Source organism: Echiichthys vipera (genome assembly GCF_963691815.1).
Source record: "Echiichthys vipera genome assembly, chromosome: 6".
Taxonomy (NCBI): Eukaryota; Metazoa; Chordata; class Actinopteri; order Perciformes; family Trachinidae; genus Echiichthys; species Echiichthys vipera.
In genome coordinates, this window is record NC_139831.1 from 3608732 (window position 1) to 3635815 (window position 27084).

The 27084-nt window shown below is 43.9% G+C and overlaps 1 protein-coding gene across 1 annotated transcript in view; it reads left to right on the top strand.

The window, feature by feature from the left end:
* htr4 (5-hydroxytryptamine receptor 4) overlaps positions 1–27084 on the top strand; it is a gene marked incomplete at both ends in the record, with an annotated part of 137359 nt that overhangs the window by 20583 nt on the left and 89692 nt on the right. The window contains one exon of the mRNA XM_083915690.1: positions 19005–19118. Coding sequence (XP_083771816.1) covers positions 19005–19118 — 114 coding nt within the window. The remainder of the gene's footprint in view (positions 1–19004; positions 19119–27084) is intronic.

Sequence of the window (27084 nt, forward strand, 5' to 3'; positions counted from 1 at the left end):
TTAGGGCTCAGTACATTTTCATATATGGCATGTACATATCTGTACAATATAGGTGATAATGATCCGTGGTAAGATGGCAATAGAGCACAGAGCAATAGAAATCTTATAGAAAGTTAAAGGGCTCTCCACGAAGGACCATTTACATCCTATTTCATACAATATTGTTAAGCATAAGGGCGCACTCACACTGTCCTTCCGCACCGCGCCCCGGGCTTTAGGGTACTTGTCCCCCCCTCCCTTCCACCCGCTGGTCAGCCCGTTTGTACTCACACTACCTGGGCCTCGCGCAAATGCTTCATCACGCCGTAACACGTCACACGCATTGATGACGTCATCGTGATGCGTCGCTTTGTTTACAAATCTTTCCACAGACCTCAGAGTTTTTGTGCGTCTTGTCGACTGTTCTTGAATATTTTCATCCGACCAAATCTGCAGTAAACACTCCACCTCCGCATCACACCAACGTGAACCTTTCAACGCCATTGTTGTTGTTGTTAAATGACCGTGCATGTCAGAAACGTTTTCAGTCGTGCTGCTGTCTGTCTCAGGACACTCTGAAAAAAAGAGATTTTTAATGCCAGCGAGCTCTTCCTATTGAATAAATAAAAGTGCCTCTAGCCTCTCAAATGCAGTGTAATGGTAAGCTAATAACACAGTAACACTAACGATATTGGACAACGATAAACCGCTAATAAACGTTAACTTGCCTTCAGTTGACATTAATAATTATAACGTGTTTTTCTTCCGGTTTAACGCCGTTAGTCCGCAGATGGTGGCAGCAAACTTCAAAATGATGTAATTTAACGAACGCCAGTCTTAAAGTTAACCCCTCACAAAGCTAACATTAGTAACAAACCAACATTAGTAGCAAGCTAACTTTTGTTTGGGCTTTGTCTGAAGTTATTGGAGCCAAACAATACAACAAACGGTAATGACACTGCAGCAGCAGACCAGAGTGAAGTTAGTTTGAAGTTGGATATTCTGATAGGCCAGGACCAAAGTGAATATCTGTATCTATTGAATATAGACGCTGCAGACCTTTCTTATAAGATTTAAGGTAAATATCACTTACATAATGGCTGATGTGATTAGTTTCAGCAATCACACAATTTGTTCAATGTTTTCTGCATAAAATATCAATTTTTCGGTGTGACTCAAATCCCCAGGCTGGTCTGAGCATCTCTGTTGGTGTGATGGGGACCAAACAAAAAGCAGAGTCATTTCCACTTAGTCAAAACATGTTGCCAGGCAACCTACACTGGTGTTTGACTGCTGTTGTCACCAGCGTGAATTTCTCCAGAGCCTTCAGAAGCCGAATGTGTTGTTTTATTAAAACTGGAATATTTCCAGTCAGTCTGTCAGTATGTACAAAACAACAACACTGTGTTCCTCTGAAGCATGCCCTCTAACTGGGACTGTTTGATGGTTTGGGACTGAAATATGTGTCGTACTGTTGCACATATTGTCAGCTCAGTTGTGCTTGGCTGTGCGTGAACCAACATGCAACCCATACTCATCCCGACTCGTCACATACGGCCCTTTTGATGGACACTTTGGTATCCCTTGTCAGTGCTATCACTTGTAGCCACATAATTAGCATTTAGTTTAACCTATTGAAACCCATCTCCTCACCAGCGAGACAGGGGTAGCGTTAGAACAAGACCACTTTTTTTGAGCCAAAGCTTATAACAGATAAACTATAAGGCTTCATTTGAAAGGTAACATCTTCTAGTTTCTGAAAATGTAAAAGTGCATATAACTAATCATTTAATGATTACCCCACGAGGAAAGCAGCTCAGCTTTGCGTCTCCCAGTTGTGAACCACCTCATCCCAATTTAGCATCCGTTACAGAGGCTTTATTTCCCCCCTCGCCTACAGAAACTTCGCCCTTAACCTTAAAAAAATCTGGTGAAAAAACATTTTACTGTATCAATGAATTAGGATTAGTTTGTCTTGTTTGGATATTTTTTTTCTTCACAGTTCTTATTTACTTGCCTTATTGGTTTGTTAATTTCCTCTGTCCTGTTCTTTGGGGCAATGGGCGGGGGCCTGGGCCCATGTGTGACACACTGCTATGTCTTTATGTATGTACAAGGGATCGACCTATATGGATTCTTTCGAGCCTACACCGATGTTTTTATATCAGCGTTAGCCGATATTTAGAGCTGATTCTACTTTTGCTCCCTCCATTCACATCAAAGAAAATACACAATGATGATAACAAATGTTTTGAGTTTCAATTTCTTTAAAAAAGGAACAATTATTGAACTTAAAAAATGCGTCTCCAGCAACACGGAGCTGCCTGTGGACGCCTGTTTCTAAATAACGACAAACGCAGCAGCCTGCATCAGCCCGCAGCAGCTGATACTGATACACCTTAAAAACAGCCGATGTGTCGAGCTATTATTAATATGTAAATATATACTGTATATGTATATTCTTCCATCTTGTTAAATATTGTTTAGTAATTGAAGGGAACCCCACATGGATTCTGGGTTTTCCGGGTTTCCTTTGCATGTTCTTTTTTTGACTTAATGTCATTCAACCATAATCTTCTTCTTTTAACGTGCTAAATAAATCAAATCAAAAACCTAAATAATTTACAACTTCAATTACATCAGCTCAAACACATTTTAAGTAAGTTTTGATCCGACCCTACCCGTTTGAACAGTTAAAGACTCACGAATCGGTCATAATTTCTCCTGTAATTTGGAGTTTCATGGTTGTTTCTTCTCAGTGGGAGCATTCTTCTGCTTTCCATCTGGCAAAGCTTCACCGGTGACACGCGTGGAGAGTTTCCTCTGCACGATGACGGTTCTGACTCACAATGTGCTCGAAGAAAAAAAAAGACACAACTTTAAACTTTTAAATGACTGGATCATTTAAATTTAAATAGATGTCAATCATGTATTTTGGAGTCAGCAATCATTTAGTAATTGAGCGTCACCTCTGAAGCAGGTCTTTGTCTAAATGGGGAAGTGGAGGTGAGGACGTGGAGGCTTGGTGGGTCACATGTGTTAACGCCGTCAAATCTGGCCCCAGGTGCCACGCATTTCCAGATTTCTCCTGTTGCATTACAGACAGAGTCGTCATCAGGATGAGGCCAGTTAAATATTGATTATTTGAGGGGAACTGGATGTATTACCAGAGATGTGATCATGTTACATAACTGGATGAAGCTGAACGGATACTGAGTGGCCTGTCGCGTGTTGCTTCTACCTCAGGATGTGTGTGGGAAGCTGCCAGAATCACGCCGTGTGCCTTCAGGGGGAGATTGTAATGAAGACAATTAGCCCCATGAGATCGCAGCGCGTCTAATTCCACACTAACACAGATGTATGTCTGATGCTCCACGCTGTGTTGTCAATGATTTGACTCTGAATCGCACAAGAAATGAGTCAATGACTGAAAAAGGAGAAAAGTGTTGCCTATTTCTTTCCCTTCTGACTGAATTCAGAGCTGTGACTCATTCATATTTGTCCGGCGAGATGGAGGCTCAGGCGCAGAGGTGTGGAGGAAAGAGGGCGAGCGACAGATCTCAGGGTGCTGTCAGTGATCTGTGACCTTTACTGACATCTTTGAGCGCCCGGTATTTTTAGAACTCCGCAGCATGTCCTCCCTCACAAGTTTGTGGTGCAGCTAGCAGTGTGTCAATTACAGGTAATTGTGGCAAACAGTTACGAAAAACATTTTCACAGCAAAGCGGAGCGCACAGGTTAAATGGAGATCAATTGATTAGATCCAGCAATAAGGATTTGATGCATCGCCATGTTAGATGTTGAAGCGCTGCGCCGTTATTTGCTTTTCCTGCTGCAAACTCACACTTTCTGAAGCTGGAACCTGTTCTCACATCAGCGTTCAACACAGCAGCTAGTTCACACTGACAAACATGTGACTCTGAGGTCCTTTTCTATTCTCAACCCTCTCTGGTGCACTTAGCATCAGGAAGGTTAGTGGACAATAATTGTCACTCTCTGCCAATATCCCTGGTCACACATCATTAAGTGTCCCTTTCAGGAGGACAGGGTCATCTCACGACGGTCAGGCAATCATCTCAGAGGTGCAGGTGAACCTCAGGAGCCTGAACTCTGCTCAGCTATTCCTGGTTCATGACTACATTGCACTGTCAGGAAACAGGAAGTCCTCTTTTGGTGGAACCACATTTCCCAGTTACGTAAACTTATTTCTTTAGACAATTTAGAGCTCAAAATGGCAGTGAAGCATGTTCACAAACGCAGGCTTTAACAGGTACGAGTCATTTTGATTTATCGGTTTAGCTCAGGTTAGATCGGGGGTGAAAATCCTGTTTTTTTCGGACCAAGACCCTCCTCCCTATGTGGAGTTTAGAAGTCTTGTCTAACGTGCTACGTTACCGGATTTGCTTCTTTGCTCCGGACGTAATTCCTACAGTAATAAGTATGTGGATTACACATGAATTACAGTGCATTACTTTTCTCATGGATTTTCAGTAAATATAACAATTAAAAGTAATTTCAGGGGGTTCTACATACTTATTTTGTGTGTATTCCATGTATCAAAGAGACAGCAGCAAAGACAGCAAATCACTGCTCAAGAGGGCAGGTTATGGTGGTGGACAGGTCCCAAAACACAGGACATTCACCCGACCACAACCTTTTTTTCTAATCCTAACCAAGTGGTTTTCATGCCTAACACTAAGCGTCACCTTTTGTAGGTTACAACCGGTCATGTAACGGTCATTTTGGTGCCTAAACTGAACCAAAAGTTGGGTTTTTGTGCAGAACTTTTTGCATGATATCCTGTGTCAGGGCGCACTCACACTGTCCTTCCGCACCGGGCCAAAACCGTTTTTTCGGCTAAAGCCTAGTGCGTTTGACCAGTGTGAGTGCACCCGCTCCACGCATAACTGCAGACAGCTGACCGTCCACGGCCCGCCTGAGAGAGGTGGGCTTTTCTAGTGCGCGTTTGCACGTGTACGAGCACGAGGCCTACGACAGCTCTGACGTAATTTATGTGCGCCTGTTCGGACATAGAAAAAAGAAGGAAGGACCATGCGCGGACATTTAACAACAACAATGGCGGGGAAAGGTTCACGTTGGTGTGATGCGGAGGTGGAGTGTTTACTGCAGATTTGGTCGATGAAAAGATTCAAAAACAGTCGACAAGACGCACAAAAACTCTGAGGTCTATGGAAAGATTTGTAAACAAAGCGACACATCGCAATGACGTCAATCAATGCGTGTGACGTGTTACGGCGTGATGACGTATGGACAACGAGAAGCATTTGCGCGAGGCTCAGGTAGTGTGAGTACAAACGGGCCTGGGGCGCGAGGGGAGAGGGAGAGGGGGACAAGTACCCTCAAGCACTGGGTGCGGTACGGAAGAACAGTGTGAGTGCGCCCTTAGTGTTGATGAGGATCGGCATTTCCGAACTTTATGTACATTCAGTGAAATTAGACATGATTCAGCACCGATTTCAGTCGTTTCAAAACAGCTCTAATGTTCATCTGGTTTCAAGGCATGAATGGAAACAACACGGACAGCCTTCCAAGTAGGACACTCATCTGAGATACAGGGAGGAGGTGATGTTGATGTTTCAACCAGGGTGAGCTCCTGTCACTCATCTGTCGATGGGTTAAAGTTAAAACTGACAGCGCCCTGACTCAGGGAGTTGTTCCTGCATATCTCCAGAACAAAATGAGACATGTGACTCATATTTGTATGGCCGACGATGAATAGCAGTTGATTGAAAATTCAAGTGTTGAAAAAATACGACATTAGTAAAACTTCAGCTTCCCCTGGTGTGACCCCAACATTCAAAATCATAAACAGGATGAATATTCTGCATCCGCCCTTTGTTTTGAATTTAGACTAAAAAATCAGTGTGTGTGTGTGTGTGTATGTGTGTGTGTGTGACAGATAGTGAGTCATAATTGAGAAAGGGGTGATGCTACAGTGAATGGGTCTTTGATTGATATGCACATGAATCTGTGTGTGCGCATGTTTGTGTGCGTTTGAGGAGTCTCAACAGATTATGTGGAACTGTGTGTGTGTGTGTGTGTGTGTGTGTGTGTGTGTGTGTGTGTGTGTGTGTGTGTGTGTATACGTGACTGAATGACTGCAGTTGTCCACTGTTGATGATAATGGTGGCATCTCTCGTGTCCTCTATCTGCAGTTCTGGTGCAGGTGGTGTTTTCCTCTTTAAGATATCTGACAGAAGCTGTCACGTCGTGTCGACTTTCCATGTTTGGATGTATTCCATCTCCATTTGGTTGTCATCAGTGTTCCCTTAATTGCACCATTTTTGCCAGTAAAAGCAATGCATTTCCACAAGGCAGGTGGACATGAAGCACAAATGAGCTTTGGGAAGTTGTCATAAATTGACAGCTGGAGCCAAACTGAGGCACTTCAAGTCATGCTGTGTTTCAGACTAATTCTGTTTTTATCACTGCTGGAGGTTTCAATTCTCCGAGGCATCTGCGGAGGACCTACAGTATTGGGTTTTAAACAGCGAGCTTATGAGCTATAAGGACGCTGAGAGAGTAACAGAAGCATGACATTTACAATAATGATGATGGAGCAAGCTTTTTATATGCTTCAATTAGTCGTGTACCCAACTGGATGATGATCACAACATAAATGTCCCGTTAATGTGTCCTGATAAATGTCAGGTCCAGTCAGATCGTCACCTTTCCTTTACTTCCTTGAGTTTCATTTTGTTGCATCGTTTTGCTTCGTATTTGATCACTGATTGGTTTGATCTGCAAAATGGTTAATAAACCGGTACTCATATAGCTCCTTTCTGACCACTGAAGATGCTTTAACACTGCTTGCCACCCACTCACACACACATTCATACTCTCACACACACATTCATACTCTGATGGCAGAGGCTGCCATTTGCTCATCATGTTGCGGTGTGTCAAGGAGGAGGACCCAAAAGCGGAAGACTAAGCGAATGAACACAGGCGTTTATTAACAAAAGGTTAAAAAATTATCAACCGAAGGTGTCTGCAGCTGCACAACGGCAGGCGACAGGCGTAACTGAGGGATTCCGCGGCCGCTGGCGACTGAAGTCGGGTTGAAACAAAAGGTGTCCGCGTTGGCTGGCGGCTGGTGGCTGGCGGCTGGAGGCGAGCTCGTGGCAGGCAGGGAGGGGAGGCACTGAGCTGACAAGGAGGACAAAAAACAGAGTTCGGGCAAAATTCTCTTCAAATATTGATGTGTTACCAGGACGAAGAGAACACTGGCAAGCTGGCAAGCCTTGGTAGAGCTTGTCGCTCTACCAATGAGACAGAATTATCTGGCACATGAGTTGAGTTAGAGCTGGCTTCTTACGGAGCAGGTGATTAGGTGAAGATGGGTCCCAGGTGTGCCAAGTGGGTCAGCCCCGCCTCCTGCCGCTCTCCACACTGAAAGTAAAAACCCAGAAAAAAGGAGCAGAGTGCACACAATCATACGTCCCCGAATAAATCGGGGCTGCCCGAGCCATGACACATCAGGGTCTAATCGAAGCATTCACACACCGATGGCTAAGCTTTCAGGAGCAATTTGGGGTTCAGTGTGTTGCCAAAGAACAGTTCGACATGCGGTCTGGAGGAACCAGTCTTCAGACTATTAGAAGACCTGCTTTATCTGCTGAGCCACAGTTGCCGAAAACAGGTTGTGATCACAGGCAGTACAACCTAACGTGTCCCAAGTACCGTAAATAGTGCAGCTGGGACCTGGAAACACAGTGATTAAGAATTTTAAGTACTCAGACAAAGAAACTGGTTGGAAACAAGCCGAAAGCTTACCAGGAGTATTCAAACTACTTGATTTGGAAGTAAAACAGAAAGTGAGTGCACAAAAAGATCGCTAATGGACAATTCTGCAAAGCACCTGGATACAATCGATGGCAACATTTTCTGACATCAAGTGAAAAGTTGATGCTTTCTGTGATTTCTGCGCCACATATCGTGGTCACGGTTAACACAGCAGCTAACTGCAGGTTAAGATGCGCTACACGCCCATCTACTTCCATCCCATCTTGCTGTATCAATCAATCGATCAATTGTTATTTTAAGTGCAGAATAAACATGCAGCATGGTTCCAATATACATTTAAAAAGAATAAGCAAGAGCAAGCACACACGAAGCAACACTTCTCATCTCATCTCATCTTCAACCTCTTATCAGGGGTCGGGTCGGGGGGGCAGCAGCTCCAGCAGGGGGCCCCAAACTTCCCTTTCCCGGGCCACATTAACCAGCTCTAACTGGGGGATCCTGAGGCGTTCCCAGGCCAGTGTGGAGATAATAATAATCTCTCCACCTGGTCCTGGGTCTTCAACAATGAAGATGAAGCGCTGACCTCCACCAAGGCCAAGCTCCATCTCGTAAAGCGTGAAAATTAAATTGTGTATCCGCCCCATGTTTCACATCCGCTCCAAAATGTCAGGCGTTCTACCTTGACCCGTGCTACAACTTTCCACCAAAATTCATAAAAAAGGTTCCAATAGTTTTTACATAAAAACATAACCTCCTCATAACCATAAGTCTTATTACGTAAGTAATAAGGGCGTACTCACACTGTCCTTCCGCACCGCGACCCGGGCTTTAGGGTACTTGTCCCCCCTCCCTCTCCCCCCGCGCCCCAGCCCCGTTTGTACTCACACTGCCAGGGCCGGCCAATGCTTCTTGCTGTCCATACGCCATCACGCCGTAACACGTCACACGCATTGATCGCGTGTGTGTGGCTTTGTTTACAAATCTTTCCACAGACCTCGGAGTTTTTGTGCGTCTTGTCGACTGTTTTTGAATATTTTCATCGACCAAATCTGCAGTAAACACTCCACCTCCGCATCACACCAACGTGAACCTTTCACCGCCATTGTTGTTGTTGTTAAATGTCCGCGCATGGTCGGTCCTTCTATTTACATGTCCGAACAGGCGCACATAACGCTACTGCCGTAGGGCTCGTGCTCGTACACGTGCGCACGCTCGTGCTCGTACATGTGCAAACGGCTCCGCTAAAGCCCACCTCTTGCAAGCGGGCCGTGGACGGCCCGCTGGCCGCAGTTATGCGCGTAACGGGTGCACTCACACTGCTTAAAGGTACTAGGCTTTAGCTGAAAAAACGGTTTTGGCCCCGGCCAGAAGGACAGTGTGAGTGCGCCCTAAGACTCTATATGAAACACCCAACTGTCCTCAGTGCTTTGTACTCGTCACCATGAGGCAGATCAAAAAGTAATGGACCAACTGTCACTCAATCCGTTCATCATACTTCGAGCTCTGAAAGCAGGTTTGAATTGCTGTCGTTGGAACTGTCACAAACACTTAAATGCTCTCGGAGCTCTTTGACTGCCCCTTTTAACCCAGATTGTGTTTCATACCCTTTTGGCTGCTTCTCTCTTGAGCTGTTTTCATGTGGTAAAACGTGAGGTGGGGTAAAGAAAAACAGAGCCTAATTGGAACAGTTTGACCCTTCAGCTCCGCGCAGAACCAGAAACCTGTCGTAAACCTCAACCGCTGCAGCAGCAGCCACGGTCATTTGCTTAAAGAGCTCTCGTCACAGCAAAGAAAATAATCGTCTGGGACTGGAAAAACACCACTCTGGTAGTCGAGCAAATCACGGGCCAACAGTTTAGAGGTGGCCACCTTCACTGTGACTAAAACACCACGTCAAAACTTGATTGGTAATTTTAAACATCTACAAAGGTGTGTGATTCCACATCTGAAGCTAAAAGGCTGTAAATGAGGTTTCATTTATTGATCCTGGAGCTGGGAGGAATTTTTAGTATAAAGTTTATTTAAAAAAAAGTTTACATACAGGTGTTACGTTCAATGGTGTCCATGCTGGTGACTGTTTATTTTAAGGTTTAGACGGATACAGATGTGATCAAACCTTTAGTGATGTTCAGGAGTCAGCGTCTCTAAAATATGGAATATTTTTGCTTTCTCATTTAATATAATAACCATGACTATGCCGTCAATGTGAAAAGAAATAGAAAGGGTTTCTTCTCTTCAGCATGCACGTGGGACAAAGTTCATTCATCTCCAATAGATACAAAAATCGCTCTCTCTTGTGGTTTCAGCCAGAGGGAGAATCAGTCGTGACCCAGCCATCTGTTTCCACACATTTCCCCTTGTTTATGACGCCGAGAAGCAGCGTTTGATACCAGTTTCAGATGGCTCCCATGGCCTCTGGCGCCCGCCTGCATAAAAACAGGCTTGTCTATGGCTACTGAGAGGGAACGCCAGTGTCCAGGCAGCTATTGTTTGCAATTAGGGATTCCCACTGAGGCCTTCATCTGCAGCCAAAATATTCGGGGGTTTTTATGAGCAACAATGTAAGGGTGATAAGAGGGTAGGCGAATAAACAGTAGAGAAGGAAGGATGGTAGGGATTTGGCTAAGATATTGATTTTGACTTGTGTCACCAGCAGAGCAGCTCTGATGAGTGCGGATACGACCCGCGAGGGAATATTCACTGGCCCTTTGAGTAGAAGCCTATGTTTGGATTAGATTTTCTTTATCTGTATCCCAAATAAGAAACAACAGTAAATAGTAAAAGCTACAAAATTTGTGATCATCCCCATCATCATTATATGCTGCCTCAAAGTGAATTAATATGTTAAGTGGCTACCCTTCAAAGTGCACGGCATAAAGTGCATAAGTGCATTCATTATCATATCATCATCGTCATCATCAACACCAACACCATTATAAGGATAAGTAATTCATGGCCCCAGTGGGCGATGTTGACTGCTGTCCCCTCTCACATCACAGCACGTCAAACATCGGCACGCTGGGAGACTTACTCCATGCGGTTCCTGTAGGCGTGCGTCCACAAGGCCCTGCACACTCCAGCGGGTCAAACACCGGCGCGCTGGGAGACTTACTCCATGCGGTTCCTGTAGGCGTGCGTCCACAAGGCCCTGCACACTCCAGCGCGTCAAACACCGGCGCGCTGGGAGACTTACTCCATGCGGTTCCTGTAGGCGTGCGTCCACAAGGCTCTGCACACTCAAGCTCTGATGTATCCACACAGTGAGTGCGGATTTGACCCGCGAGGGAATGAGTAGAAGCCTATGTTTGGATTATGTTTTCTTTATTTGTATCCCAAATAAAAAAACAACAGTAAAATAGTAAAAGCTTCACGTCATTCGTCATCATCCCCATCATCATTATTTAAATATATAAATTATTTGAATGAATGATGCGTGATCTGCCGATACTTGCCCTCTTGTCCTGCCCCATAGGGACCGCAATGGAAATAAGCCTTTAGCCTTTTTGTGTTATCCCTGTCTGCTCATGTGTTTTAACGTATGACTGAGAGTACTGTTTGATATTTGACATCATTAATGGTCAAATAAAATCAATCAACCAATCAATTCATTGATACACATATGTGTGGGGTAACTGCTGGGTGTTAAAAACAATCAGAGCCTTGTTGGGGGGGATTAACACTAAAACATGTTCCCACATAGATAGATAGCAACTCCGCCTCATCCATGAAAAATATGGTAAAAAGAAACGGCCACAAAAACAGTCACAAGCACAAAGCAGCTGTAATAAAACCTACAAAAATGGCATCTCTCAAATTGGCAATGTCCTTCCATCTCTGTCGTCTCTATGTCAAATAAAAAGGATGTTGGTGGGATGGATACAAACATCACACACTGATTAGTAAGTGCACACACTGTCCCTTCTTATATAACAGCTGTTTCCTGAAGGACCTCTCACTCAGACGTAGTACGTCTCCTGATGCTGTCGTCTCCTCATACGACCAAGAACTTTCTAGGACAGGGAAGTTAGAGAAGCCCTTAAATCTTGCATGAGCGCTGGATGTAGAACATCAGAGTCGTCTTTGCACTTTACTCTGCATCATTTATCACCCACCATCCCCCCAACCCCCTCTGCTTGTGATGTCACTTTTTCCCCCTATCTCACCTGTTTGTGATTGAGCTTTAACTGCAGTGGTTCTCAATCTGTTTCGTGTCACGGATCCCTAAGTTGATATAAGATAGGTCACGGATCCCAACTGTCCTTTTGTTTGCTGAACGTAACCATTGCGGTCCACTTCTGGTCGCCGTTGCATAGCGTTAAATAGACCCTCTATATGAATTTTTGTACGCAACTTTTTTTTAGATGTCATATAAACACGTTGATGAGAATACCTTAACTCTCTAAGGGCGCACTCACACTGTCCTTCCGCACCGCGCCCCGGGCTTTAGGGTACTTGTCCCCCCGCCTTCTCCCCTCGCTGGCCAGCCCGTTCGTACTCACACTGCCTGGGCCTCGCGCAAATGCTTCTTGCCTGTCCATACGTAACACGTCACACACATTGATTGACGTCAGTACGATGCGTCGCTTTGTTTCCAAATCTTTCCATAGACCTCAGAGTTTTTGTGCGTCTTGTCGACTGTTTTTGAATCTTTTCATCGACCAAATCTGCAGTAAACACTCCACCTCCGCATCACACCAACGTGAACCTGTCGCCGCCATTGTTGTTGTTGTTAAATGTTTGCGCATGGTCCGTCTTTTTTTTTTTTCTATGTCCGAACAGGCTCACATAAAATGACGTGAGAGCCGCCGTAGGCGTCGTGCTCGTGCTCGTACACGTGCGCACGCTCGTGCTCGTACATGTGCAAACACGCTCTACAAAAGCCCACCTCTCTCAGACGGGCCGTGGACGGCCAGCTGGCTGCAGTTATGCGCGGAGCGGTTGCACTCACACTGGTCAAACGCACTAGGCTTGACCCGAAAAACCTGTTTTGGCCAGGTGCGGAAGGACAGTGTGAGTGCGCCCTTAAAGACTCGTACAGTGGGCTCACTTCTTAAATAGCAATAATAAACTATTCCCCATTTTTCTGGGGACCCACTGGAACAACCTCAAGGACCCCTGGTTGACAACCACCACTCTAATATACTATTTTATGTTTGTTTAGTTATATTATATTTTCTGTTTTAATAGAGCTCCACCGCAGCAATTTCCTTTTCATTTAATTTAATAGGAAAGCATGAAGTACTTGTAAGTTAATAAATGTGCAGCAGACTGACAAAGATAAAAATCGTTGAGAAATAAATTAAAAACTGATGAGATTAAAAATAAAATGACAATATTCCAGAAGCCAGTGGCATATCTGCAAAGTCTGATTTTATCAGCTGCAGTCAAGTGTGAGGTGGGATCGAACTGGGACGAGGTGCAATCAAAAACACACTTCCGTTCTGACTCAAGGTGAAAAGCATCAGTTTTACAGCTTTGATGCAATTTCACATACTTTCCCCACATTCACTGTAAGTTTGTAGCAGCCCCAAAAGATGGCAACTTCTGTGCAATCAGTGTTTCATGCAGAATCCCTCCAGTGTGCAGTCAGACATGTGATTTCTCGCGCTGCCTCACACAACGAGCTCTCGGCCCGTAGCTTCAACTCTTCCGGGCTGTCTGTGTGGACCACCGAGGTTTCTGGCTGCCAGTCATCAGCGCAGCGGGGGGAAAAAAGGGCTGCTCTTTAGATCCAATCAGCAGCACTTCAGGAGCTCGTTCAGTGCAGCCACCTAATATGGAGCCGGTCTAAAGGACAAAGCCACGCTTCAGAATAGCTGTGATGCAGAGAATTTTCTTTCCTAGACCTTTCAAAACATTCATTTTGAAGAGATCTTGCCTGACATTTTGCAGACATCGAAGTCACTCAGACCCTCAAACGGTGTAGAAAGTGTGTGTGCGTTCTGTCTTCACAGAGCAGCAAATGAGACCAGCTGTCCAGTGACGAATTGGAGCTTTAAAGCTTCTCGTCTGGAGGAGGAATTTCCTCAGTCACCCCTCATCTGTCCCTAATTGAGGCTGCTGCTCACTGATTGCCCACCAGAAGTTCAGCTTAGCTACAGGTCAAAGTTCATGTGCATCAAATGTCAACAAAGTTAAAAGTTCTCCGTATGTGCTTTTCATTTACTTCTGGTCTCTTCAGCACTGTCAAATATATAAAGTACGATTTAAGCACAAAGGACAGTGTGCAGAAATAGTTCTAACTTCACCTGGAGAATCCATTTAAAACATGTGGTGCGGTACAAAAACAAGCCAATAGAAACACGACGATTGAGAGAACAAACTATAACTGTCACCATGATTTTATTTATTTCAAACTTTGCAAAATACATTGAGGTAAAACCCTACATTTACATTATCATAAATGCAGACGCAGGGGCCTCATGTATAAATAATGCACATAAAAGGTTGCATACACATGAGAGATGCTAAATGACTGAAAATAGACACAAAACCACCACAAAAACAAAAAAACAACAAAAATAACAAAAAAAGCAAAACAATCATAGAGATGCAAGATGACTACGAAGAGACACAAATGACCACATAAAATGTCTTAAATCAGATGCAAAATAACCACAAAGACACCTAAGACTACTTTAGAGTGTTACCCGGAAAATATGTAAAATGGGGGGCCTCTTGCATGTCTGAGCACAGGGGCCCATTGTCCCATCCATCCCCATAAGGTTTGATAAATATACAAATGAACATGACTTGAGAATGTGCAGCCAATTCTTTTCTATATCTAACAAACTACTGAAAACCACCAAATGTTTACGTCCACTGATGCATCCTAATAGTTTGATCATGTATGTGGATGACATCGAGCCCAGAGGAGACGGTTGGTAACCGTAGAAATCACAGACATCATAAAATAGCTTTAAAGAATGCGTGTTTGTCGTTTTTACTACAGCTTTTACATATATGATTGAAAAAAAGGGTTGTTTCACATACAACCACTTGTCTTTCAAACATTCATTCATTCATTCATTCATCTTCAACCGCTTATCCCTGTCTGGGTCATGGGGGGGCTGGAGCCGATCCGAGCTGACATCGGTCGGAAGCAGGGTCCACCCTGGACAGGACGCCAGTCTGAGACAGACAACCATTCACACCTAAGGGCAATTTAGAGTCATCAATTAAGCTAATACCTGCACGTCTTTGGACTGTGGGAGGAAACCGGAGAACCCGGAGAAAACCCACGCAGACACGGGGAGAACATGCAAACTCCATACAGAAGGGCCCGAGCCGGGACGCGAACCTAGAACCTTCCTTCCAAGAACCTGGGAGGCGACAGTGCTGACCACTACAGCTGTACGTCAGAGAAGTGACGGTGGGCAGCGTTAAAGAAAAACCTTCAACAGCGTCTCAAAGTGCAACTCAGCATCAAAGCTCAATAGAGGACCGTACGGCAGCAGGCCAGGCCAGTGTGTTACTGCTAAATGAGAGTCTGTGGTGCAATGAATCTAAAACTTTTACAGTGAACTAAGCCTGTGAATGTTCTCATTTGTCCAGGTCATAGTTATCCTCAAAGCAATTTCAGTCAAAAGCAACTGGACTTGGTTATTTGTCTAGGAAGACATTTCACCTCTCATCCAAGAGGCTTCATCAGTTCATGTACGCATCTGACCAGCACCAGGACCAGGACCAGGACCAGGCTGGGACTGGTCCAACTAACTGGTGTGAGATCCAGGTATTTAACCTCTCACAAGGCCGATGATGTCACTGGAACCCTTTGTGCTCCAAGTGCCAACGACCGCTGTTGAGTGACAGTCGTTGGTGGGAGGTTGGTTTGGACTTGGTAAGTGCTCTATTGAGTCTAAACGACCGCCGTTGGAGTCACAGGAGGCCTTTTGTGAACAGTTGTTCTTTGAGGTTAGATTGTTTGATCTCCTGGGAAGGGATGAAAGGGCAGCATTGTAAACTGGAGATAAGTGGTGTCTCAAAACCTCCTCCTCTGTTTAGCGATGGATTCTCTACTTTTACATAGATGGCTTCTTTTACTCCTCTTTCAAACCATCTGTCCTCTCTGTCCAGGATGTGGACATTGTTGTCATCAAAGGAGTGGGCTTTCTCCTTGAGGTGTACGTGGACAGCGGAGTCCAGGCCTGAGGAGTTAGCTCTCCTGTGTTGGGCCGTGCGTTTATGCACTGGTTGTTTTGTTTCTCCAGCGTTTGTTTACACTGCACAAGTTGATGCCAAGCTTAATTGTTCTTTAGGAATAAGGGAGCAAAAGCCCGCGGCTTTAGAATCTGAAGCTGACGCAAGACTAATGATCAGGGTTCGTGAAGCTGATGGAGTGAAAGTGCTGCTGTCAAATCCAAAATGAGGCAAGGCTCGGGCTTGGAAGAAGAAATATGTACGCTGCCTATTGTGTTAAAGGTGGATGCTACAACAATAACGTGCATACCAATGTCTCATTTAGGGGGGAAGGTCAGACCGTGTCGCCGACAAATTCAAGATGAAAGAAGATTAGTGTGGTGTTGCGGAGGCCTTTTCAACTTGTCCTTTTTTCTTTTTTTGTTAATGATGCTTCTGTTGAGAAGCTGTCAGCATTCCCATTTGATCTGATTAGCGTGTTGGCAGCACTGATCAAAGAACAAGCCTCATTTGTACACTATCACTCTGACTTTGAACCTCAGATGGTGAGAGCAAAATAATTTGCCAGACAGGGACGCACGTAAGCCGCTCCTGACTCCCGCAGTGAATCGTGGGTTATATTAGCATGTTACAGATTTACGTGGTCAGAACATGAAAGGCACAAATAACTCACAGGACAAAGACACAGGAAAGAAAATTGAAATTGCTCTTATGTAATGAAGTCGTTCTCACTCCTTTGGTGTAAAGACAGCAGTGATGTGTTTCTGACCCCCACTTCCTCCTCCCTTCAAGCCTTCAAGTTAGCGAGACCACAAGCCTCAGCAGGATTACTATAAGGCATTAGCAATGTCAAACAAGCCGGAGATTAAACAAGTCATTTTCAGAGAGCTCTTAAACCGCACGCATCACTCCGAGGGCTTTGGTTCATAACTCATGCCGGCTACTTTGTTGCACCTTGAGACGGTTTATTGAAGCCACGCCAAGAGTTTGTAACGTATAAGAGTGGAAATGCAACGTCTGCAGTTTTATGGCATGAAATATATTAAGGTTCCCAGTGGTGCATAGCGAATTAACACCCTACATCTGGCCTTCTTCTTTTTTTTTTTTAAGCCTGAATCCCAAGAAAAAAGAACTTTGCATTTTTGCCTCATGGACAAAGAGGTGATCCTATCAAAGAGTCCTTGAAAAATGATCCACTCGGTGTAAATCACTCGGGAGGAAACGCCAAAGATTGATTGTTCAGTGTCAAAGATGTCGAGTTTTATGCCTTTCAGCACTTGCAAGAGTGACGGCGTGATTTAAGGACCTTATCATTTAGAAGACTTCTGTGAAAGTTGGATGGGACTAAATTTGAAGTTTATGGACTGGGCTACTGGGAGATATGAAAAATAAGTTTTATTTTCTGTTTTCTGTGCTGTTGATTATGTTTACTTTAATCTGACCTTGTCACAATATGAGATTTATCTTGAGGATGACGTTGAGGCTGGGGTGGAGGTACAGTAGCAGTGTGACATCAGGCCTGGCAGCAAGAGAGTTATCACACTACTACGGACATACGCACATTTGAGTTGATATTTAAAGATTGGAATAGGAAAAGCAAACATAGGGACAATCTGAGGTCTGCAGGCTGAGTTAAGGATGGGGACATCATCTTCCTGTGAGAATATTTGGCCACGAAAATAGTGACAGGCAAAGTGCATCAACTTCTAAAGTAAAAGCTCTTCAATTGACATATTTGTTTGATCATTGTTGGTTCAACCAGGCTGTTGAATGCACTGTAATCTGTATGTAATCCACGTTTTTATTGCTGTAGAAATTACGTCCAGAGCAAAGAAGGAAATCAGGTGACAGCTGAGCACAAGAATCTTGGGTGGGCTCGGGTGGTGAATGGATCCCTAAACACAGGACTTTCACCTGGAGGGCCAGTGTTCGTGTACTTGGGGCAAAACCACAACGACTCGTTCGGTAGATGACTTTGACAGTTAAATTAAGGCAACAGGTCGCACCTCACAGCATCAAATAAAATATCATATTTTGTGCAATTTCATATGAACCTGTTGATGATAATAAGTTGAATTAACTGCTCCTAGCAACCACTACTGCTGCCCTTAACAAACTTTTTGGGTTGAGTTTGTGGAGGTGGTTTTCTTCGTGGTGTTCATCCACTGTGTTGTTGCAGCTCGTGCTAACATGGTCTGTCCCTTCTCCATTTATTACTTATCAACCACAAATGTGAAATATATTATCCCCTGTAACACGGCCATGATGTTTAACCTTTTGAGCACCTGTTATGTTGTTGGAATCATGTAAAGTAGAGAAGCAGGGTACTTTGGAGATGGAGGAGATATAAAAGACTCTTTAAGATGTAATCCGTAAGATTTTCATCTAGTTAATTGTCTGTTAAGCTCCTATCCATCAAAGAGTGAGTTAAAACAACGGTGACTGATCATAAGACCCACTAATGAAAACAATTGGTTAGTCTGCCCAGCTGGAGCTCGTCACTGTCGGTTATGCTGCGTTCAATTGTACTCGGAAATCAGGAACTTTCATCTTTTGACAAGTAAAAGTGCAACGAAAGGGAATTTTCAAGACTTGAGGACCTGAGGCCCAGAGGCTCGCCTTCTTACTTAGAAACAACTATTTCAATTCATGTGGATTAAAACTTTAATGACACCTTGAAGTATTACATGCTTACAATATTTAGACAACCATAAACTCTGGGCTTGGTTTTTTTTATCATTTCACTGTGGATGTGGTATAAATATCATATGTCATGTACAGTAGACACTGTAGTTCCAACAAGACAACTTGATGAGCAGTGGAAACTTTCCCTGGATGGAGCTCTCGTTAAAAGTTGACTAAACAAAAACCTGAACTTTAGTTAGAAAAGTTGAGTTAAGTGATTATTGAGAGTGGATTCGCTGATGCAGCTCAACTTCACGATGTGGGCCGATAAAACATACATATATATATATATATATATATATATATAAACACTGTGTATTGTGCAGCTAAAGTACTGTTCTTCTCTTTGTCCCTCTTAAAAGATACAGACTGTATTTTCACTCTGCAGAAATTAACTGATGAGTTGTTGTTTTGTCTTTCTGCCGTTTCCATAGCTACAGCATGCCAAAGCGGGTGGCTCTGATCTGCTTCCTGTCTCTGGTCATGCTGATGAGCATCCTGGGAAACCTGCTGGTCATGGTGGCCGTCTGCAAGGACAGACAACTCAGGTGGGACGGACATTCATATATTTATTAATTTACTTCCAATAGTAAATATGTATACTTTGAATTAACCACAACTACCAACAACAAGATCTTGATATTTATAATGTAATTACCCTGGGCATATTATTTATGTGTGGCACAAAAATAACTCCTTATGTGTTAATAAATAAATAAAAGGATGTTTGCAAGAGTAAAAGAGTGTGAGCGCAGTAGAGCGAGAGAGCCACAGTTGAGAAATACAGCGACTGCTTCTAAAACTGGAGTTTAGAAAGTGGATTCCCCGAACACTGAACACAGAACCACAGCAGAAAATACTGCAACCATGAAATAAAAAAATAAAAAAATACACACCATGTCACTCAACACCGAGCAGAGAAGAGGTGATTCGACCTTGCACTGAAACGGCAACAATGCCTTCAATAACGGAGAGAGCCGGCAGGTCATCCTGAGGACGGCTGGTCATGTGGGAGCTGCTGTCACTGCAATTATTCATTCTTCTTCTTTGTCTCCTTCTCTCCACCTTTTCTTTATCTCTCTCTCTCTTTCCCTATTGAGTACTGTCTCTCTGATAGTTGGACTCTCCTTTTCTCTCTTTGTCTCTTTCTATCTTGTGACACCTGAAAGCTCAGGGTGACCGTTGTCCCCGGGATGTTCATGTGAGAGAGAGTGTGTGTGTTTGTGTGCGTGTGTGTGTGTGTGCGTGCATGCATGCGTGTGTGTGTGTGTGTGCATCTGTCTGTCTGTCTGTGTGTGTGTGTGTGTGTGTGTGTGTGTGTGTGTAGTTGGTTTCATTTCCGTGTTTAAATGCATACGTGCAGTGTGTGCATGCGTGCGTGTGTGTGTGCGTCTGTCTGTCTGTCTGTCTGCGTGTGTGTGTGTGTGTGTGTGTGGTTGGTTTCATTTCTGTGATGCATACATGCAGTGTGTGTTTGTGTGTGTTGTGTGTGTCTTAAAGAACACTAATGAGTAACAAAGTCACCGCTGTGATGTCTCAGCTCCCCGAGGAGAGAACGATGGCTCATCATCTTTGTCTCTCTCTGCATCATTGTCTTTCTGTCCACTGGGAAATACACAAACTAGGACATCCAACCGTCTTTACCCCTAAGACACATTAGCCCACACATGTGTACGCGCACACACTTGCTCAGTAGGAGTGTCTCTTGGGTGACAGGTACTAAAGCATAACCCTGGACACATCATTATAAACCACAAAACTGTCCAGTGTTGGAAAAACATCCAGCCTGTCATTCCCCAGCGTCAGTCAGCCTGTTAGACAGTTTCTGGGTCAGTCAATCATTAAAGCCCTTTAAAGCCCAGTGTTTTAATGATGGACATGAGCAACAACGAGCCTGTTGGTCTGTGTTTTTAGTTTTATTTCTGAAAAAGTCAACGACCTGCCGTCTTCAATATATGGACAGACAGACAAAGTTGGAAACGGCACCATTTATACAGTATCATCCACACAGCACCCTTTATGATTAGAACTCTAAATTTATGTTATTTATGAATAACAAACTTAGACTTTTGCTCATCTAGCTTAGAGGAGGCCGCGGGGAAGACCCAGGCGCTTCTTGTAGACTTTAGAGTTACGGAATCAGTCGTCAGTATTTTTGAATATACCTTATTTATCTAATTACTCCTTCATCAACTCCCCCAATGATAAAGTTCTGAACATTTTATCAGAAACAAACTGCAAAAAGTTGAGTATTTTTCTAATGAGATATGTTGTTTTTGTGGTAATTCATGTAATGTACCCTTTTACAGCTACATTTGTGCTCATTTTGATGGAACTATCCATAGGCGCATCACATTAATATGAAGTGAGTTATACGGGTATTTGGAGAGGCATTCAGAATTTGCCCTGTTGCAGAGCTGGAGGTCAAAGGTCAAACTCTGCTGTCCTCAGTGTCATGAAAAGGTGAATGGTAGATAAATAACACTCTAAGCTTCACAATGATATATGACTTCATGACATTCTGTGAAGGTTACACTCTTTTATGCTGGCTCTTTGCAACAAAACAAGAAACATTTGTGATGATGGAGGGATGAAAAAGGCTCGACAGCACGAAGATAGAAACCACAAAGTCAATGATATCGCGTATTTTCCAACACTAAGGACATAAACCTATCACTCAAGATCTCTTTGACAAATGATCCCTCCAAATTTGCACCACGGCCACAATTTGGGGGTCTGGCAAACAGACTCTCAGTGTGTCAGGCTGAGCCTTTTCCTCCTTTCAAAGGAATAAACTCCATTGATTTATCATTGCGTAACATTGCCATACTCATGGTGGACAGTTCAAGAAGAAAAATCTAAATCATTGCAGCAGAGGGGAAAAGAAAAGGATGTGAGGGTGGAGGAAAACCGTGTGAGATCAGAGTACGAGCCGTCACTCACACTCAGTTTACAGATTTAGCCACAGCTAACATCTGCAAAGCAGTTTGGGGAGAATAAACACAGCAGTCAAACTCACATCAAGTGTGAACACATAGGTTTGATAGCCAAACAGTTAACCATCTCAACCATAAAGTCTGTGCAGCCTGCAGGAGAGGAAGGCTGAACCACTCATCGATAACCACCACACACACACACACAACCGCTCTTACCAACCACCCCTTGTTTCTCTCAGTGTGTCTTGTCATTCGTGTGTGTGAAAAAGGAACACACACACGCACAGATACATGCTGCCACACAGTCTGCATGCTGTTTATACGGGACACTGGGCAGCTCTGTAAGCAACTGCTGTGATAAATCTGCAATCATGCAAGCTTTCTTTGGTTCCTCATTACAACCAGGAGGGAACTTAGGGAGGGATATTTGTATTTTATTAGGTATCATTTGGTATGTCACATGCATATATGTGCATTAAACTGTTAATTTTGTATTATGGATTAACAGTACAGTGTGCCTTTTTGTAGTAAAAAAGTCACGGAGTAGTGTCAAACTGCAGGCTTCTGCCCCTTTAGATTCAACCACATGACGCTGACACTGGGATTAAAAATGACACAACTAATCCAATCTCAGTAATTTAATAAATGCAATAATTACATAAATAAATATGAAAAAAGGGATTAAGAAAGTTAAGCATTAGCATTTCCATTAAATGCTGTTGTAATCACAGTGTTGTTTCAGAGGCATTTACTGCCTCAGGCAATATTCTACATAAATACTAGCTTAATGCCTTTTATTGGCAGCTGAGTTGTTTTGTTCTTACTCATCCAGCGTCATTTTATTTACATGTTTTTAGCCTTAAAAATGTCTAAAGACCCACTGGCCAAACCAACCGTGAGAAGTGGAAACGGTCCAAATACACAGAGCTACGTCAAATTAACATAAACCTGAACTCCGGCCAGTGTCCGCAGAATCAGGTCCGGGGTTTCTCTTTCACATCTGCAGCACACAGCGGGAGATTCTCTGTGTCACATGCTCATAAACAACACAGACTCTTGACATTCTTTGAATTTGTCCGAATATTTCCGCGTCGGTACTTTTCCGTCTTTGTGTAAATCGCCCTTCTTCATTGTCGGAGGTTGTTTTTTCCCCCGGTGAAACGTCATCGACACACTCATTCACTCTCCATGAATACAGCAGAGCGGCTGTGTTCACACATGGGCTCACACGGGGAAATCAAACTAATAGTACCACGAAGGTTGATCTGATTGATGCGGACATTTGTGTTCCCGCACACTGCCCCGTCAGGTACAGTAACGCCTAAATCAGTGGTCACCGACCCTGCTCCCAGAGAGCTTCTGCACGCTTTAGGTTTCTCTCTACTCTAACACACGTGATTCTAATGAGCGGCTCATTATCAGGCAGCTGAAGCTTGTAGAGGGTTTAATCGTCATTGAAATCAGCTGTGTTAGAGTTGGGAGATATCCAAAACATGCAGGGCAGTAGCTCTCCAGGAGCAGGGTTGGAGACCCCCTGGTGTGAATAATGTCAGGTTTGCAGTGCATGTGTGAAAGGGGCTGTAGTTTCACACTGAATCCCAACAGTTCTGATACGTGACAAGATTTCAGCTGCACTGTAATTGTCTCATCAATAATGGCAGTAATTAACTTCATTTGCATGCTGCTAACACAAGCATTTACATAATGTACTTTCCTGTCGTGTGAATAAATGTGTGAAAATGTATGATTTAAATAGAACATTTTCTCCATCTCTGGAGTCTTCTACTTGTCTTCTCTTTGCTGTTGTTCTCCTATACTTTCCCTATTATCCAGCAGACATTGAGTGTGTGTGTGTGTGTGTGTGTGTACACCAACTTCCCAGTAACACAATCCTTTTTAATAAAGTTTATTTATTCTTAGCACATTAAGCCAAACACGATATGTCATCCTAACTAAACATGACGCCTCCCGCTACGGGCGTGTTAATGGTTTCTAAACTGTTCTGAATTACAGCCAACCCTGCTGTGTGTGTGTGTGTGCGCGTGTGTGTGTGTGTGTGTGTGTGTGTGCGAGTGCTGGATCCTACAGTACACAATATATAAACCCCATATATCTACAGTATGCGTGTGTGTTTACATTAATTATGTTTGTTTGTTTGCTTTTATACATCTAATCATACAGTACGTGCTTGTGTGTTTCCAATGCGTGCATGTGAACTTGTGTGTGTGTGTGTTTCTGTGCATGTCCAACATGATGTATGTGCGCCCCACATGCAGAGGGCGGAGCAGACAGCTGGTTGGCCTGTTTTAAGGGGCTGTTTGGGTTAGTGACAGGCAGATGGAAAACCCTCACAGCCATCCACTCAGCTTCAGCTCTTACTTAAGCTATTTATAGACCAGCAGACACAGAGGCACGGAGAACGGGTCAGCTGACTCTGTCACTGGTTAACTGGCTGTCTGGTTTGGCTTGTCTGTGAATATTGTGAAAGTTAAAGGAGAAAATACCAAATCTCATCGTTGATTTCTTCCTAATGTGACGGCTCGACCGGCCGATGAGTCGGCTGATCGGCTGAGTTGAGATCAGTTGTCAAAACCTGTGACGAGTCTTTCAGCTATCGTTTGATCACACCACGTCACTCACGGGTAAATGGGGTTGAAACTAATAAATTTATCTGACAATAATTCATTAATCTGATTTATAAGGAAGGTAACAAAGACAGCCCCCCTTGTTGAGCCCCTGACAAACAGCTGGCCAGTGAGTGGTATCCTGTCACTTTGTGTCAGCAGATCTGGTCTTTGTCAAGCACAAAGCTGCACAGGAGAACTATGTGTTTGTGTGTGTGTGTGTGTGTGTGAGTGTGTGTTTGTGTGTGTGTGTGTGTGTGGGGGGGGGGGGGGTCCCTGCTACTATTTAACCATGTTTGAGTAGTTAGTAACCTCAACATCATGAGGTGCAGCTGGAAATGTCAGCCTGCGAAGGAAAATTGTTTGAATTGTTTTTTAAAGGTGGTTATTGATGTTCACTACAGTGCAGTGCATAACAGAACTGAAAAGGAGCAACTAGCAGTGGGATAACATCAGGTAAAAGATGTGGACAGAGGTGTGACTTCTCCAAAAAAACCCCGGTTCCATCCTGAACGGTCTATTAACCAGAGCCCCGTCGTAACCAACACTCTAGCACATGGGTGTCAAACTGATCCAGTAAAGGGTCGCTGTGGCTGCAGGTTTTCATTCCAACCAAGCAAAAACTGATCCAACAAGTCAACTGTGTGACGATAGTTCAGGTGATTGAGTAAGTCGAGTCCGCTGTCGGCTGTTATGCGCGGAACGGGTGCACTCACACTGCTTAAAGGTACTAGACTTTAGCTGAAAAACGGTTTTGGCCCCGGCCAGAAGGACAGTGTGAATGCGCCCTTAGGGTCCGTTTTCTTGTGGTGTTGGTCATTTTTATCTCAGTAGTACTTGGTGGGAAAAGCCCGGCCCCGTTCTGCGACGGATTAAGTAATCACCTTTTCTCACGGAGAAAGGGATAACACCTCAAGGCTCTTATATCATTTCATTTAATCTCTTTGCAGAATGAATCCACCTTAATCTCTTTCTGCCTGTGGTTTTACTTCATCTCAAGTTGTGCGTTTGAAGAGTTGAGCGTTGATGACTTTTCACAACTTTAAACTCTCCATCAGTCCCCGTCTTCCTCCTCCCGATCCAGGGAAATGGGAGGTGGATGTTATCTCCCACCTCTTGTTTTTTGTGGTTGATGTTGTTCTGCTCTCCTGGCGTCTATTGTTTTGTGAGTAATGGAACCAATATTTGATTTTTCCATTTTGTCTTTGCTGGAATTGAAAAACAAACTCTTCCCTGTCTGCCTCTGTTTGCCTTTCATTACTAAGATGTGAAAGTTCTCTTCACGATCCACAAAGCTTTCCTACCTGGCTGCAGATATTTGCTCGCCTTGTGAGACCGCCCTGATCTCCCGAGCTCCGTTGTATTTCACTCACAGATCAGCCTGGAAACGTGCAGCGGAGAAAATACTGAGTAGTTTAACAAGCGACCGAACCAATCAGCGTTGGTTTCGAGGCGGATTTAAGTGACGAAACAAGAAGTGACTGTTCTGTGTAAACAACATGGAGGCTTCCTCGGATGCTATTAAGCAAATCGCTCGCTAATCCTTTTCTCTCTTGGATCCTTCTGTTGGAATATGTACCCAGGCACCTGAAATTGGGCCTTTTATCCATAAATGTGCGTCACACAAACAGCAAATATCCTTTACCCACATGTTGTTTACTTTCTGAGCTTTCCCTTAATGCTGTCATATGCTTCAGTGATCTGATTGGTTGATTTGGCCAGTATGTTGGTGATGGACATGGTTTATCCAGTCAGAAAACAGTATTTTTGCCCCTTCCCAAAAGATCTCCAAACGAGAGTACCCAGATGGATCTGCTGAGACAATGAGAATCAATCAAACTGGCGGAGTCAGGTTAGATATTTGCTCCCATTAAGCCAGAAGAGCATCAGTGAAGTCCAACACTGATGGGTTGTTGGGTGATAATGAGGTCTGGCTCACAGTTCATAAGATGTTGAGATGTTGGGAGTTGAAAACCATTTCTTTATGGAGCTGTCTTTGAGCACAGGGTGAGTGTTGTCATGCTATTGAATGCTGCAGCATTCACATTTCCCTTTATTGGGACTAAAAGCCGCAGACCAAACCATGAAAATGAGCCCCAAGATACTCATGATTAAGCAAATGTCACCAAATCCTGTTTAATCCAAGGGTCCACTTGCTTTTCGGAGCTTTACACGATTTCACTGTCTTTAGCAAATGGAGCTGACTCAGGCGTCCTCATGTGACCTGAGGGTGCTTTCCCCCCTGGGCTTTCTGGTCCTTTTTAACTGAACCCAAGAGTGTTTTGTCAGATAGTCCGGTTTGTTTGGGGTGGTGTTGAAAGCTCAAATGAACTGTGGTGTGGACCGAACAACCAACTCTTTAGGTGAGAATAAAGAAAGTGAACCAAGAAACTGTCCTATAACTAGTTTTAATAATTAATTCAACCTTGCACACATCATTTTTGGACTTATGTATGAATTAACCGATAATAAACGTTCATATCCAGAATTTATTATGAGCGTATCTCGCATGTCGTCCGTGTAAGATCAGCACATCATGACCCCTCTCCTCAGGGCCCACTTCCACTTCACTCACTGTTTTGTCAGCTGCTCATGTTGTTCGTATTCTCGTATTCATATGAAACACCAAAACCAGAAACCCCGAGACAAAGGCATCGCACCGATATTCAAGAGACCAGGAAGTGTCGGCAGGTTTCACAGATTCTGTACAAATAGAGCGACTGTTTCGACCGTGTGACGTTTGTTTTCAATGTTTGGTGCTTATGACAAAGTGCTTTGTGATTGAATGAGCCAACCCCAATGAAAAAAGGAATCCACTAGCTATTAGTCTTGCATAGCCAGACCTCCACATCACTGTGTCAATGCTTGGATAAGGCCTGGCCACACTGGCTTATTATTCTAGGACAGGGGGAAAAAATGCACTGGGTTGTTTGTATTTCTTTAAACCTATCACA